The 16,305-nt window shown below is 46.9% G+C and overlaps 1 protein-coding gene across 17 annotated transcripts in view; it reads right to left on the bottom strand.

Annotated features, from left to right (window-relative positions):
- Positions 1-693: 693 nt before the first annotated feature.
- NDEL1 (nudE neurodevelopment protein 1 like 1) overlaps positions 694-16,305 on the bottom strand; it is a 56,682-nt gene continuing 41,070 nt past the window's right edge. For 5 of the 17 annotated variants that reach the window (XM_089316583.1, XM_089316582.1, XM_089316579.1 and 2 more), the window contains 4 exons: positions 14,709-14,800; positions 9,253-9,404; positions 6,054-6,088; positions 1,857-2,493 (listed from right to left, as the gene is read on the bottom strand). In XM_089316583.1, the coding sequence (XP_089172709.1) occupies positions 2,429-2,493; positions 6,054-6,088; positions 9,253-9,404; positions 14,709-14,800 (344 nt within the window). In that variant the 3' untranslated portion in view covers positions 1,857-2,428. 17 annotated transcript variants of the gene reach the window in all.

Raw genomic sequence — 16,305 nt, 5'->3', positions numbered from 1 at the left:
TACACTCGGGGCTGCTGCAGAAACAAAGAGGTCGGTTAAACGTGGACGCCGCTGAGTCATCTGACCCTTGCAACCAAGGCGGGCACGAGGCCGGAAGTCCTGCAGCTCGGGAAGACTGCAGAGCCCTCTCAGCCGCTCTGCCAGCTCCACGGGCCACAGGTGTCTCAGGGAGTCAGCGAGGGGCCACAACCTCTAGGACCAGCGAGCAGCAGCTACTCCTGCCCACAGCAGAGCAAAACGTACCCCCACTCCATGTCTGCTATGCACTGAGGCATGGGAGTCGCTGCTGTAACCAACACTGTCAGGACTCTGACACAGTCAGATCCTGCCCATCCACGCCTGCAAGTGCCACCCCGTGTCCTGGCACCCCGTCCTCTCGCAAGCATCCCCTGAACAGAAGAGCCCAGATCCACAGGAAGTCTAACCCCACAGTGAGTGACAGCATCCACGGTGAAGGCAGTACAGCTCCCAAAGCCTCCCGGTGACCCCAGGACCCGGCCTAGGCCATTCCCAGGCTGTGCCTGGAAACCACGGCTATGGCTGCAGACTGGCGCTGAAGACGCCTCCTGGGGCCACCTGTGTCTCCGTGCCCCGCTCCACGGCCCCTGTCGGAGCACAAGTGTCGTCTGAACCGCCCCACTTCTTTTCACAGGACGGAAGGAACCAAGAAAGCAACCTCAATCCTTTTTTTCTGTGAAATTTATTGTTTCCACATTAAAAGATTTTTTTTGAGGGAACTGGTTTTTTAACCACATGATGATCCTATACAGCTGCCCAGAGTAGGACACCATCGGGAGTCATTAACATGCCATATGAGTTCTGAATAAATAAAAGCTACAAAGCCCAAGTTATATACAAATATCTTAGGCAATAATGTTTACAAACCTATGTACAATAAAACAAATGTAAACAGTAAATGCAGCATGAGAGTAATCAAAGGATGCACAGGACAACCACTGGTGGTCAGTCTGCCCCCGAATCTGGCCACTCCACCTTCCTAACACAACTGACGGGCCATCCAGCGAGAACAGAAACTCTGAAGATGTCACGACACTACCCGAGGACCAGAGCTGGCACGGACGCCGTCACCCCTCCCCCGAGTCTGAGGCACATGGAGGAGGAGATGGCCGAGGCTCAGCCCGTGCGTGCCCAGGCACGAGGCTCCTGCCAGGGGGCTCAGCAGGGCGTTTCACTGCTCTGGGAGGCAGTCTATGGAATGGTAACTGCTACGTAAAACGAGGAGGAACAGACAATATTCCCTAACTCAGCGACCTTCCTGACTCCTGGCAGAACGGGCCCAGACTGGGGGTAGGGCCGGGAAACACATGATCGTGAGCACTGAGGGCGCCCAGGGGGCTCGGGGGGCTCAGGAGGAGGGTATGTGTCAACCTGATTGGGGGAGAACTTGTAGAAGATTCGCAATGTCCTAAACACAACTAAATCCTATCAGTACAGCAGGGCGGGGGCTATGAGGCAGGGATGACAAATGGGTACTTCTGCATCCAGTGACCAAGTAATACAAGTATGTATCACCTCGTGACCCACAAAAGTGCAATCATGTGAAACCAACGGCACTACGGCGAGAAGAGAAAATAGCCAGTATTGATATCGCGCAGAGTCCTGGGGCTGGGCAGGGCCCAGCAGCCGCCACTGCATGCAGCCTGCCCTCTGCCAGCCGTGTGGGGAGGCAGATGGAGGGCACAGGGCTGGGCCCAGGCACCGAGGGGTGAGGCGTGGGTGTCCTGGGTTGTTGGAGGAGGGCAGGAGCCCCCCGGAGGCCGGGCACTCACACACTGAGCGGCAGCATACCGGGTGCTGACGACGGGCGCGAGGAGCCCAGGCCAGGAGGAGGAGGAGCTGGGTCAAAGCCATTTACTGCCCTGTGGAGGTGACCAGAGCAGAGAAGGGAGGGAAGGGGAAGAGAGAAAGAGAGAGACTGTCATTCAAAATCACTCCGTACACAGAAAGAAATCAGTTTGCTTTCTACAACTATCCCTCTTCCAGGCCCCATGGGAGGATCCTGCCAGCTCCCAGGTGAAAGCAGCAGTTAAACCAACAGGGCCCTGTCCTGGGTACGGACGGGGCCACTGAGCTGGCACTGAGCTGGCAACCTCAGCACACCACCCACTGTGGCCACTGGCCTGGCCACTTTCTGGGTAGAGAAGGTCTAAATGTCTGGCAGTAGAGAACTAGCTAAATAAACACAACTAAAAAGTGAACTATTATACAGCCACAAGAAATGCATTCCACAGAGTTAATAGCATGAAAAATATTCAGAATGTAATTAATGCCAAATGGAAAAAGCAGCAGGTTACCAACCCATGTGTTCAAGTAAGTAGCATACAGTCTGGATTGTAGACTAAAGCCCCTCATATGGACAGACAGTTCTACTAGAAGTCTGTGGAACTAAATCGAGAACGTGCAAGTCTTACGTAGATATATATTTATGTGAAGTGTATAGATGAGAAGACTCCAAAAGTTCCTGGAAAATGCCTGGCATGGTAAAACTATGCATTATTTCCAGTTTTCTGCATCAAAATCTCTTCTAATTCCACTTGTCCACAAAGCTTTTGAGCTATCTTATTTGTACACACACACCCCACACATGAATATAAAATATATTTATCATACATATACATACACATTTTATATACATACATATACATACATAAAATCATACTGCTATAGATCAGAGAAGGAAAATTTCACAAGTTACTTTTCTTCCCTCTGGGTTGCAAGCAAATTTTGTTTATGACTTTATTGTTTTGCTTCTAAATCTTCAACAATGCACATGAGAATCTTAATAAGGGGGAGAAAAATAACTTTGTAAGAACTGTTTAGCAAGCAAAGCCAGATGGGTAGTTTTCTCTGCAGACTCCCGCACAGGCAGCCCAGGCCAGCAGAAGCAGCTGCACCGGACCCACACCCAGGGTCCAGCCCCAGCCCCACTCACCATGCAGTGCAGCCACAGGAAGCAGTGAGGGAAGGCAGGAGGAAAGAGTACAGGCCGGGAAGCTCTCTTAGGTGGGAGGCCACTCCAGCCCTTCTATCCTGAAAGCTTCTGTCCCACTAGCAATCAAAGAGGCACACCTTCCCTTCTCTGGCTCCCCACCTACTCAGTAGAGGGTCCTAGCAATTCGATAAAGGCTCATGTAGAAAGATTTTCTTTAAAAGAAAGAAAAAAAAAAAAAAAAAAAAAAGAGGGGGCCAGCATTGTGGCAAAGCAGCTTAAGCCACTACCTGCAATGCCAGCATTTCATATGGATGCTGGTTCAAGTGCCGGCAGCTCTACTTCCAATCCAGCCCCCTGCTAGCGGCCTGGGAAAAGCAATGGAAGATGGCCTAAGTAGTTGGGCCCCTGGCACCCACATGGGAGACCTGAAAGAAGCTCCTGGCTTTGGCCTGGCTAAGCCCTGGCCAACCCCTGGCCGTTGCAGCCACTGGGAAAATGAACCAGTGGATGAAAGACTTCTGTCTCTCCTTCTCACTCTGTAACTCTTTCAAATGAATAAAAAGCCAAGGGAGGGGTGGGGGGAGACACATTTTCTGCAAAGACAATCATTTTGAACTCTGAAGAGGCAAGTGAAACTCAGAAACAGGCACCGAAAGAGACTCTGAAGCAGAAGTTCATGTCTAAAGGAACTGAACTCAGAATACCAATTTGGGGTGTGGAACTCAGCCACGCACACAGATACCAAGAGCAATGGGAAGGAGGCTCGGGCAAATCCAACTTCTCCCTGGTGGCCATGGATCCACTCCCGTGACAGACAGCCTGGATTTTCCCTTCTCTTTTTGGGCTAAAGGAGGTCTGATGTTTGAGCTTCATCATTTTTGAAAACTTCTAATCATCCTTCCCCATTCTCTCAGGGCTCATGCCCACACCTCTTCTGGGGAAAGAGGCCACATCCTGTTTGTTAAGGCAGCCCTACCTAACAAGCCCCATCCATCATCATCTGCCTGGTACCACAGTCCCCAGAGCCTGCTTCTCCTAGAAACCTCAGGCAGACCGAGGCAGGCCTCACTAACAGCCCAGCGATCAAGAGATGACCACAGGCTCCAGCCTCACGGATCACAGCAGCAGGACAAGCTGTACACAACAGCCCCCAAACTCAGGGGCAGCCTGGAAGGCCAAGAAGAACCTGGCAGGCAGTCCACCCAGGTGAGCAAAGCACTCTGGATGGGCCACGTGCAGCTTTCAGACTGGGACTCGAGCATTTTCAAACGGATGGAACCCTAAGGAACACCGAGATCATGCCCACTGTCATACTGCCAAGGAAACCAAAGCAAGGGAAGGGCCAGGCAGCACCCTGAGTTCCCCCAGGAGCTGGCCATGGGGAGAGGGACCTACAACCTGCTCAGCCACTGTCCCTTCCCAATGGGCAGCTTCAGCAAGCAATCACTGCTGCCCCCATGCAGGCCAGATCCACTGGGAAAACAAGCAGTACAGTCAAGGGTATAAGGAGAGGAGAGAACTAGACGAGTACTTCTTCTGTGTGGGTGGAAAGGAGAGGAGAGAACTAGACAAGTACTTTTTCTGTGTGGGTGGAAATGAACTCTTGACCTGAAGAGGACAATCTGCCAGAGCCCCACCTGGCACCACTCAAGAAGTGGAAGCGGAAGACCACAAGGAGACGCAAGCTGGCCATACGGGTGGGATTACAGGTCTGGTGAGGTCCATCAGGCAAGGCAAAGTTTTGAGATGGGGAAAGGTTCCCATGAGAAGAAACACTGCTGGACACACAACATTTGGTTTCAGGGAGCAGCAACCAAAAGAAACATCCCAGTGGACAGTGCAGGGCCAATCAGAGAGAAACAGCAGGGAGGAAAGACGCGTCTGAGAATTAGCTATGCAAAAAGGGCTCTCGAAACTATGAACGCCATACTCCACCCCCAAAGGTGAGGTAAGGAATTTGAAAAACAGAAACCCCCACTCAGAAAAGGTATTAAGGTCAGCTGTCAAATGGCAGTGGGAGCAGAGAGGGAAGGGCGGAGCGTGTTCAGAGACACTAACCTGACACAGCAGAGATAAAGGATGGAAACTCAACCTGTCAAGAAGCAAGGCCAGCGCTGTGGTGCAGCAGGTTAAGCCTCTGCCTGGGACACTGGTATCCCATATGGGTGCAGGTTCAAGACCTGGCTGTTCCACTTAAGAATCCAGCTCCCTGTTAATGTGCCTGGGAAAGCAGTGGAGAATGGCCAAAGTGCTTGGGCCCTTGCCCACATGGGAGACCTGGAAGAAGTTCTGGGCTCCTGGCTTCAGCCTGGCCCAGCCCTGGCCATTGCAGCCATTTGGGAAGTGAACCATGGATGGAAAATGTCTGCCTCTCCTCCTCTCTCTGTAACTCTGTTTTTCAGATAAATACAAAAATAAATTAAAAAAAAAAAAAGAAGCAAGGTCGGGACAGCTGAGAGGACACCACAAAAAAAAAAAAAGAAAGAAAGAAAGAAAGAAAGGGCTCCCCAGAACCAAGTCTTCCTGTTTCAGTGGGTAAGTGGAAGCTCGCAGCAGCTCTGGTGAGCCCCAGGCCTCGGCCCAGGCTGAGCTGCAGGGTAGATTCACACCCATCCCCGTCTACCCCTCCCACTGAGCTTGGGAACACCAGACTGCACACAGAGGTGAGGGAGTCCCCCTCAGAAGGCTCCATGGCCACTGTGACTGATCTGAAAAAAACAGAAGTTACTGGATGACAGGAGAACCCTCACCTCATGAAAACAGTGAGCTACTGAGGTCCCCGCTGTGACCAGTGCCCCACCCTCAGACTGACATCATCGCATAACATCCTGCCCGTTTACGAGGAGGGCCACCGGGCAAGCCATCCAAAGCCACCCCAGAGCCACAGCAACTCATCTGTTTTCCCTGCTCACAGCTGAACTATTAACGATAGTGTACAGCTGACTCAAATAGGCTCTTGAAAGCTTACTCATGGGCTGTAAGTTGGTTAAAGCCGAGTCAGCCCCATGCAGTTAGTAAAACCAATTTGTTAATGCATCTTCCACCCCACACCATGATTTAGAAAGAAAGAAAAAAGAGCACAGCAAACAAATTCAGTTACCCATGAATAACGTGGGAAATATGACTTTTTCTTGCCTAATAAAAAAAAAAGGAAAAGACATTAACTGTAATACAAATACTATTTACACACCATGCCCTAAAATTAGCCCATGCCCACCTACACAGCCCCAAAGAAATCAGCTTGCTTGACAAAAATAGGAAAGCAACACATAAGGAACTAAATAAAAATCATGGAGAAAAAAAAAGAATGTCTTTGAGAGAATAAGTGACTGCACTGCACGTGAAATGTGCCCTTCACCTGGGTGACACAGAGGCTATCCACGCCGGGGGCAGGAGGCAGATGCACAGTCCACACGGCAGAACTGGCAGAAGGGATCCCAGACGGGCTCCCAGAGCACCTCTGAAGCCCACAGAGCAGACGCGCTTACGTGAGGGACGCTGTTGTGCGTGGTGGGGAAGCCCACAGAGCAGACACCTACATGAGGGACGCTATTGTGCGTGGTGGGGCTTCGTCGCCCTGAAGGTCCTCATGAGGACTGGGCAGGTGGGGTGCACATACGTACACCCACACACAAGCCCACTCTGATGAACTCCTTCCCCCAGACAAGCCTCCCTCAGGTCTGTGGGCAACACCAGTAAGCTATAGTGACAGTGCTACACACAGACTCAGGAGGGAGGGATGGGACAGGCCGGTCCCAATGCCAAGGGCTTGTTAAAATGGACCCTTCTAAGAGGACTGGCTTTTTTCTTTTTTTAACCTGCCACATTTAGTAATGGATCTGGGAACCTTCCTTTTGCAGCTGGAACACACCACCTTCGTTTTCATCTAGTCAGTAGGTCAGCAGGAAGAAAGGCTAGAGGTAAGAGCGAAGCAAGCTAGAAGGAAGCCAGAATCAAGGCAAAGCAGCAAGAAAGCGAAGACACAGCAAAACCCTCAAAGGAGTTATCTCAGGATTACAGCAACGAGGCCAAGATAACTCAAGTAGCAGGAGGTTAATACTTCAGCGTGCAGAAAACCCATTTATCACATCATCTAAGCACTCGAGCAAAGGCCAGCCTACAAAAGCACTTTGAATTTTTAATAAGAAATGGTATAATATAAAATTTGTACAATTTAAAACCAAAACGAAGCAATGTCTGTTGCAGGTGTACAGTTTCAGGTGCAGTGCAAGGAAAAAAGCCTCTATGCCTGCATCTAGGCCGCTCCTCAGGGGACAGGTCCAGTCAGAGTGTGCAGGGCTGACACCGAATCCTCTACTGCTCCCCAAGAGTGGGTTCGGCTCTGGGCAGTGCCTGCCCTAGTGCCCTGCAACAGGAGCCAACTGAAGGCAGGAGCAGTGAGCCGGCAGGGACAGTGTTACTCCTCCCTCACTGTGACTGCCCTGAGGGCCTTCCAGAGCAAAGGCAGACGCCATGCAGCCCAGTGCCGGCCAAGCCTGTTCTCATGTCTGAAGGTGCCCGACACCCACCAAGAAATACGACTCCAGAGAAAGCCTAATAACTAGTCTACTGGAGGTAATCACCAGTTGCAGGAAAAAATAATTAGCCATTATTTCCAACACTCATGAAGACTACACAAACCTTCTCCATGCCATTTGGGGGAAATGACTACTGTAATGTACAAATTATCTATGCACTCATTTACCATTAGGGAGTAAAAATGGGGCACGCCTTAGGCATCTGGCTGAAACAGCTACACCTGGGGAAAATGAACTGTATACTTACCCCAGCTGAGGAACCCCAATGGTTAGAACTAAGTTCTAGTTTACGGGCATTTTGGAATGTGCTTTTAACAGTGTCCTTAGTGAAATGCATACATTTTGGGGTAGAATGCTCTTAGGGGACAGAGATAAACCAGAACACTCCATTAAAGGATGTACAGTTAGACCCTTTTCAGAATAGACTGTGTGTCACATCACTCTCTCTACAAATGGGTTATAATTATCAAGGACAACAGAACATAGAAGCCCCTTTGAGAAACTGTGAAAATGTTCAGAATTGAGCCAACACTGCTTTCACACAAAAACAAGAAAGAATTGTTGGGACTGGCACTGTGGCACAGCAGGTAAAGCTGCCACCTGCAACATGGGCATCCCATATGGGCACTGGTTCAAATCTCAGCTGCTCCACTTTCAATTAGTTACCTGCTAATGGCCTGGGAAAGCAGCAAAGGATGGCCCAAGTGCTTGCGTCCAGAAGCAGCTCTGGGTCTCTCTGTGGGAGACCCAGAAGAAGCTCCTGGCTCCCACTTTGGCCTTGCCCGGCCCGGCCCAGTCTAGCCATCTGGGTAATGAACCGGCGAGTGCAAGATCCTTCTCTCTGTAGCTCTTTCAATGCAGTAAATAAAAGAAAGAATTGCCTCTGCAACTCAGAGCAGAGACCATGGCAAAGGACCCTGGGTACCTCTGCTGTGTTCCGGTAACCACCAAGTTAGACCACCAAGTCAGCATCCACATACCCTAACTAGCCCCTGCATTAAGGCATGCCTGTACAAGAGCATAATCACACAGTGCCTGGGAATAAAGAACACTGAGGTGGAACCACGTGCACTGACACAGGAAACAGAGGCAGCCTAAGTCACCACAGCCACGCTGCAGCGCCGACAGGTAAAGTGTGATCCCCAGAGTGTGCTGGCGACAAGCTGACAGCAGATGCAGCAAAGTAGGATTCTGCATGCCTAGGAATAACCGTATGGAACATGAAAATAATATAAAAGCAGTTATTTTTTATTTCATATACTTCCATGCCAATGGAAATTTTTTGCATTAAGAAAATATCACTGTTTTAATCTTAAGACTTTGAATTTCAATGCCCAAAAGCGTCTTCACTGTATGCAGAAGCTGTACCTCCTACACTCTGTGTGATCCAGGGTCTAGACAGCTCAGGGCTTTGTGTTCCAAGACACTCACACAAGCTCGTTGTTGAGTTTGCTGCACCTCCATAGTTACGAAAACACCCCTAAAGACGACTGGCTAAGAAAGCCGCCAGCCCACAGCACCCTGAGCACTGGAACTCTCACGGGGCTTTGGCGCTAGCGCCGCCTCTGCAGACTCAGGACTCCCGAGCGACAGATGCCGCAGGGACCAGGAGACAAGAGATTCACCTCCCCATAAGACTGAAATGGCAGCAGACTTCAGTGAGTTTACCAAGCTAGATTCCCTTTCCAAGGCTTCAGTAAACTCACTAAATCTGCAACTTCACTACTCAAAAAATGACCATTTAAAACGTCCAGGACTTACCCTTTGTCGAAGAAAGATGTATGCCCTGATCGAGAGAACTTTGTGCCGTTGCTGTTCATCACCCCACAGTTAACATTCCCTGAAATATAGGATTTCCGTGATGCTTGGTCCTTTGCAAAATTCCTGCAAGCTGCTAATTTGGATTCTAAAGCCTACAGAAAGGAGGAGGAATGATATGGTTGTCATAACAGTAGCTGCACACAGAAATCTGCATTTCAAACCATTTCTATTTCAAGCCTCAGCCTTCACTTCCTTAATTGATAATGGTGGTTAGTTCAGCCATAATCAATCACCTTTCCAAGAAAAACAGGGAATACACATGCTGACTCCCTTTCTAACGAGCAGAGAACACTTCATTTACTCCTGTCAGTATCATTGAGGGATACAGACATAATCCTCACCTTACAACTAAGAAAATGAGGTTAGGTAGGTACAGTTCCTATATTATCCCTTGGCCCCCTCCCATTGTTTGTAAATTATGGACAGTTTGACGGTTGGTATTACGGGTGTGTGTTTGGAGCAAGCACTGTAAAGAATCCAAAAATATTACTGGAGAATTTTTTTTAATGCAGCCAATCATTTCTAGAGGCTCTTCAGTTTAGTTTCTTCCACTGCATTAGAATGAATGAGAGTATTTACAACACCTCCCACAAAATTAAGCTATTTCTGAGAACACACTGTAAACTGTATCTGATACCCTTTGCCTATAATTAAATAATTCACCTGCAAATGATACCAGCCCTTTACCATCTACCTCTAAACCGGGTACCCTTACTGTGCACCTGTCACCACCATACCTGGCCAGTGCCAGGTTCTACCAACAGATAACTGAACAGGAATTTCTCATCTATTTCCACACAGAGATGTCACCCTTTTGTCAGATGTCACAAACACTCTGACCAAAGCCACACTTACTCCAAAAAAGGAAAATACAATCCATAGCAAAAAAAGATAGACAAAGGACAAATATAGTGCTCCCCTGTAGCCACGACCCTGAAGGAACAGGAATGCATGATGTGCTGCAGACGCATTAGCGTGAGGGCATCCACTCAGAGCTCCTCTCCCCAAAATTTCAACAGGAGCTGTTAAAAAACAGCAGCAGGGGCCAGGACAGTTACATAGCAGATAAAGCCATTGACTGCAGTGCCAGCATCCCATATGGGTGCCAGTTTGAGTCTCAGCTGCTCCACTTGCAATCCAGCTCTCTGCTATGGCCTTGGAAAGCAGCAGAAGATGGCCCAACTCCTTAGGCCCCTGCCCACATGGCTCCTGGCTTCAGATCAGCCCAGCTCTGGCCACTGCAGCTATTTGGGGAGTGAACCAGCAGATGGAAGATCTCCCTCTCTCTCGCTCGCTCTGCCTCTGCCTCTCTGTAACTCTTCCTTTCAAATAAATAAATCAATCTTGAAAACAAAAAAAAAGCAACAAAAACAGATGGGAACTTCTTTCTCTTCTTTCCCTTGACAAAAGCACAATAAGTTAGTAAAACAGTGACAGAAAGGAGGAAGGAAGTGACCTGTAGGGTAAGTTCTGAATCAGCGTCATTCAGTGGCACGTTAAACATTCACACACACAGATCCTGGAGTCATTCATTCTCTATGTTCAAGACACCCGTCCATTCCTTCAAACACCCGCTGAGAGTCTAAGAGGATTCAGGGAGACAACCAAGTGTGAGCACTTTGTCTTTTCAGGGGGAAAAGGATGGCCTCGAAGCTAAGACTTGTACAACATCTACACCCAGTGTAGATGAAGTCATGGTTGTAAGATCAGAAATCAGAGCTCTAAGTAAAATCACCATGAAAAGGTGATTTGAAGACAAGCAACAGGAATGGACAGAGAGGTGGGAATAGCTAGGAAACAGCATCAGAGAAGCAGAGGGAGGAGGACATTTCAAAAAAACCAGGTCAGTGTTGAATGTTCCAGCAAAATTAGGACAGGACAGCATCATGACGTATGACAGTGGATCTGACAGCGCTGAGCTCACCAACCAGCAGTTTGGGCATGAACAGAGCCCAGCCCAGAGCGGCTGGAGGGTGTATAGGCAATCAAAGTGCTAACAAAAAATGCAGACACACTTTCAAAAAGCCTGGCTGTGAAGGGAAGAGACAAGGGTGATAGTAAAAGAATGGTGTAGGGTAAAAGGAAAGAACTGCCTTTATTTTTGCTTTTAAAGATTAAAAATTGCTAATACATAATTATATGAATAATAATGTATACACAAAATATTACATACCAAGCATATGTGATATTCAATGTATAATATAAGTACATATAAATATCAACACATATAAATATGGAGGAATTAAAGATGAGAAAGCTAGGGGCCAGCACCATGGCACAGTAGGTTAGTCCTCCACCTGTAGAGCTGTCATCCCATATGGGCGTCAGTTCTAGCCCCAGTTGCCCCTCTTCCAATCCAGCTGTCTGCTACGGCCTGGGAAAGCAGAAGATGGCCCAAGTGCTTGGGCCACTGCACCTGCATAGGAGACCGGAAAGAAGCACCTGGCTCCTGGCTTCGGATCAGTGCAGCTCTGGCCGTTGCGGCCATCTGGGGAGTGAACCAAAGGATGGAAAACCTTTCTATCTCTCCCTCTCACTGTCTATATCTACCTCTCAAATAAATAAATACAAAATCTTAAAAAAGATGAGAAAGCTAGAGAATGGGATCCAAAGCACAGATGGACAAAATTAGCATGGACAGGAAGATGATACTTACACCACTGAGGAAAAAAAGGAAGAAAGGCTACAAATAGGGCTAATAATAGGAGAGTAATAATAATAGAAGGTGAAATAAATCAGTAAGTTTTAAACCTGATGGCCTTGCTTTTCTCTGTGAAGAGGATGCAAGAATAAGAAAGGGGCTTCCAGTTGAAGCCAGTCGACAAAGTAGTACACCAGAGCATAAAATGAAATATTTACGAAAGCTCGCAGGGGCTGGCGGAGAACAGCAGACCAACAATTCTGACAACAACTCAGACAGAATGTCAGCTGACTGGGTTGCAAGGACTCCAAATTAAACTTCCAAGAGCCAATTTCTGAATACTCAAGTATTAAAGGAAAACAAAGAAAGATAATCTGGAGTTGAGGAAGAGGCAGAACTAACCCAAGAATACAATGAACAGAAATGCAATAGCCCTGGAAGCTCATAAGGCATTCAGCAGGGTGTAAATAAGCCAGAAACAAAAGAGATACAGCAAAGGTATATGTATTTCCTCCACCCACAAGAAAAGAAAGGTAGTTTGAAACACTAGGAAAAAGAAAAAGGCATATAAATCAGCTATGATACAAACAAGAATAAAATCTGTTACAGTTTTGTGTAAATGATAAAGAACAAAATGCTCCCAACATCTGTTGAGTGGCACAAATACAAAGTCTCAAGAACCCAGCTACTCCTCTATGGTGAAGCAGTAAAATGATAAACACATCACACAGTAAAAGCTAATTCTCAACTCTCAGAACCAACCAGCAGAGCTCAAGAAGGGACACAGAACGGTGCAGGGGAGGGGAGGAGGGGGAAAACAGGGAGTTGAGATGTAGTCTAATAAAATTCAGAAACACAGGCTTAAGAAAGTTGTCTGAAATAAAAAAAAAAAAAGTGAAAAATTAGAACTATTTAATTAAATCAAGATGCTGAAAACCAAGCATATCATTTCAAGTTATTGAGGTAAACACAGCTCTTACAGAAGGGATTTTAAAAACGGTTATCTTGGGAGTGAGAAAAGATTTTGTATTGCAGGAATCATTTGTTCACATTTTCACAGCAACATGAAAATATGGATGCAGAGTCAATCTGATGCTTAGAAAATAATGCATATTATAAAAGGCAAGCAGGACCTTATGTCTTGGCTCCCCCCTAACCCCCGTTTCCTCTAGATAAAGTATAATGCAATTTCTACTTTCCCTACACAGTATCTCACACAAAAAGTAAGTGAAAGGATACTGCACCGTGAGGAGTCACAGGGATGACCACTGAAAAAGAGAGCTAGGAGTGAGTGAGAGAAACAGGAAGGGAGTGAGGCCACAGTGCTCAAACTTCAGAGCAGTGGCATGAACCCGTTGGCTCTACAACCGTCTCTAGTAATCCAGTGGCTTGGATGATCCAGACTGCAGCTCTCTTTTGTGGCCAAAGAGACCATGCAGTCAGGAGGAACAAGAAAAGTGATCTCTGGGATTAGCAGAAAGGAAGGGAAAGCAGAGATGACTGATAAAGACAAACAAGCAAAGGGAGTACTACTCTCAATACAGAGAAAAAAACAAACAAGCAAAAAATAACTCGAGTATTTTAAGAGCCAAACTGTTCTGTATTAGAGGTTAGAAGCCAAGGAGAGGGGCTGGTGCTGTGGTGTAGTGGGTGAAGCTGCCACCTGCAGTGCCAGCATCCCATATGGGTGCCGGTTTCAGTCCAGGTTGTTCCTCTTCCAATCCAGCTCCCTGCTAATGGCTTGGGAAAGCAGCAGAAGACGGTCCACGTTCTTGGGCCCCTGCACCCACATAGGAGACCTGGATGAAGCTCCTGGCTTCACCCTAGCCCAGCCCCGGCCACTGCAGCCATTTGGGGTGTGCACTAGCAGATGGAAGCTCTGCCTCTCTCTCTCCTCCTTTAATTCTTCCTTTCAAATAAATAAATCTAAAAAAAAAAAAAAAAAGCAGCAGCAGCCAAAGAAAAGGCACTGAAGTTACGGCAGGGCAGGAACAGGGAGACAAGCAAGATGAAAGTAGAAAGCAAGGTCACGACTCCAATGTTAATGTCCTACACAACAAAAGACAAGAAAATGACCAGAAGGATGGTAGAGGCAGCAAAGAACAGAGTCAGAGGGAGGCCAGAGACAGCAAGCTTTACACAAAGTATTTTAGACAAGGACAGAGACATCCTGCCATAGAAACAGCTGTAGGGGGCGCTGGTGCTGTGGCGTAGTGGGTGAAGCCGCCACCTGCAGTGCCAGCATCCCATGTGGGTGCCGGTTTGAGTCCCGGTTGCTCCACTTCCAATCCAGCTCTCTGCTATGGCCTGGAATAGCAGTAGAAGATGGCCCACATAGGCCTCTGCACCCACATAGGAGACCCAGAGAAGGCTCCTGGCTTCAGATCAGCACAGCTCTGGCCTTTGCAGCCAACTAGGGAGTAAACCAGCAGATGGAAGACCTCTCTCTCTCTCTGTATAACTCTGACTTTCTAGTGAATAAATCAATCTTTAAAAAAAGAAAAAGAAACAGCTGTGGGATACAGGAAGAATGTCCAAGTGGTAAGCTCAGAGCTCAGGCCCCTCTGCAGGGTGCTGGCACACCCAGTCCTGGAGGTGTCTGGACGAGCCTCTGCCAGTGAGTGGATGCTCTAGGATCTCAATTCATTACAGCCTTTACCATAGGAGGGCATCTTTATTCTTCCCCCATCCAAATAAAGAAACAATGCTACGTTGGCAGGGTAAATATCTTATGAATAAATAAATGACTGCTTACCCCTACTTTCCGTAAGAGATCCCCCACAATGTTTAGCGCTGATATCCTGGCCGAAGGAGTTAGTGGACTGGTACCAAAACCATTTGGTATAGCTAGAGAAAAACAAAGGTTAAGTGAGTACACTGACAGTTCCCTTTATAGTCAGGTTGTACTGCTCATGTTATAAAGCAGTATACTAAAAACAGAACCACTAGACCACAGGGCATGCCCGTTTTTCTCACCTTAACAGACACTGCCAAAATGCTCTCTAAAAGGTGTGCCAGTATCAGCAGTCTGTTTAATACCAGATAATCTCTTTTTCTTTTCTTTTGGTGGGGGGTGGGTAGGTAGTTACAGTTTAACTTTTATTTCTGTACAGTCACTTGAATCTCCTCTTCTGGAACTCATCTGTTTATCCTCTGTACTTTTCCTACTGGCTTGTCTCTCTTTAATCAATCTGTAAGGATTCTATACATTATATATATTCAACTCTTTCTTGTATGTATGGTTTGCAACTTTTAGTGAGACATTTCTTTTTGTGGGAGAATCTCTGGCTTCGCCATGTCAATATAACAATGTTCCCCATAGTTTTCAAGCCTTTTTCATACATTTAGATCATTTAATTCACCACGAATTTATAGTTATCTGGATGTAAGGCAGCCTTCTAAACTTCATCCAGTCAATTGTCCTAGTACCATTTTCGTGAAGACTCATCTGAAATGGTACTACAGTCACATCCTAAACTCTACATACATGAATATATTTCAGTGCCACTGAATTATGCATCTATGCCGCCTGAAATACACTACTTTAATTACTACAGCACTAAGACATATTCCGGTATCTCAAAGGGCAGAGAGACCCTTCTTATAACTATCCTGTTCCAAACTTCTCTTTACTGCTACAGAATAACTTTAATATCAATGTTCACTTTAAAAATCCTGATGGGATTTTTATGAGAAGTTGGAATTATAGACTGATGTAGGGAGAGTGGACATCATAAAATGTTAAATCTCCCCATTCAGAATCAACAGTATTCACATTTACTCACGCCTTTTTGCATGCTCTTCAGAAAAGGTTTTCAATGGTGTGTATTCATTTTTAAGAAATAATAGAGCATAATGATTAAGAGCGCTTGAGCCAAACAGCTGCATACAAATCCACTGGATTTGTCACTGGATGTATGCCTTGGGCAAGTTACCTTTAAGTGAAAAAGAGGCAGACAGCACTAACTTCATGAGGTGAAGTTAAATTGATTGTGAAGTTTAATTTAAAGCATATTAACTTCAAGAAAGCCTAGCACATAAGTACTCAGTAAATGTGAGCTTTTTTAAAAATCTGTTTTCTACAGAGTGCTGATCAGCCAATCAGACATCAGTGTGGGGGCTTTGCTATTTGCTGCCCCTCGTCCAGAATGCAAGCTCATTACAGGCACAGCCTTTGTCTTCTTTGTCAACTCCCAGCATCCCGCATGAGGCACAGCCTACAGCAGGTGCTCCATATGACAGAAATCAACTGCCGCCTTTTTCTCAGCAGGGATTTCTGCATCTCATTTTTCCATATTCTCCTCAAATTCTGCATTTTGGGTATTCTTAAATCTGTGCTTTTATGGTAAATT

The sequence above is a fragment of the Oryctolagus cuniculus genome, chromosome 17, assembly GCF_051225735.1.
Source record: "Oryctolagus cuniculus isolate XC-2025 breed Fujian yellow rabbit chromosome 17, ASM5122573v1, whole genome shotgun sequence".
Lineage (NCBI taxonomy): Eukaryota > Metazoa > Chordata > Mammalia > Lagomorpha > Leporidae > Oryctolagus > Oryctolagus cuniculus.
The sequence above is the reverse complement of the archived record's forward strand: the minus strand, read 5'-3'. Positions and strand labels throughout refer to the sequence as shown.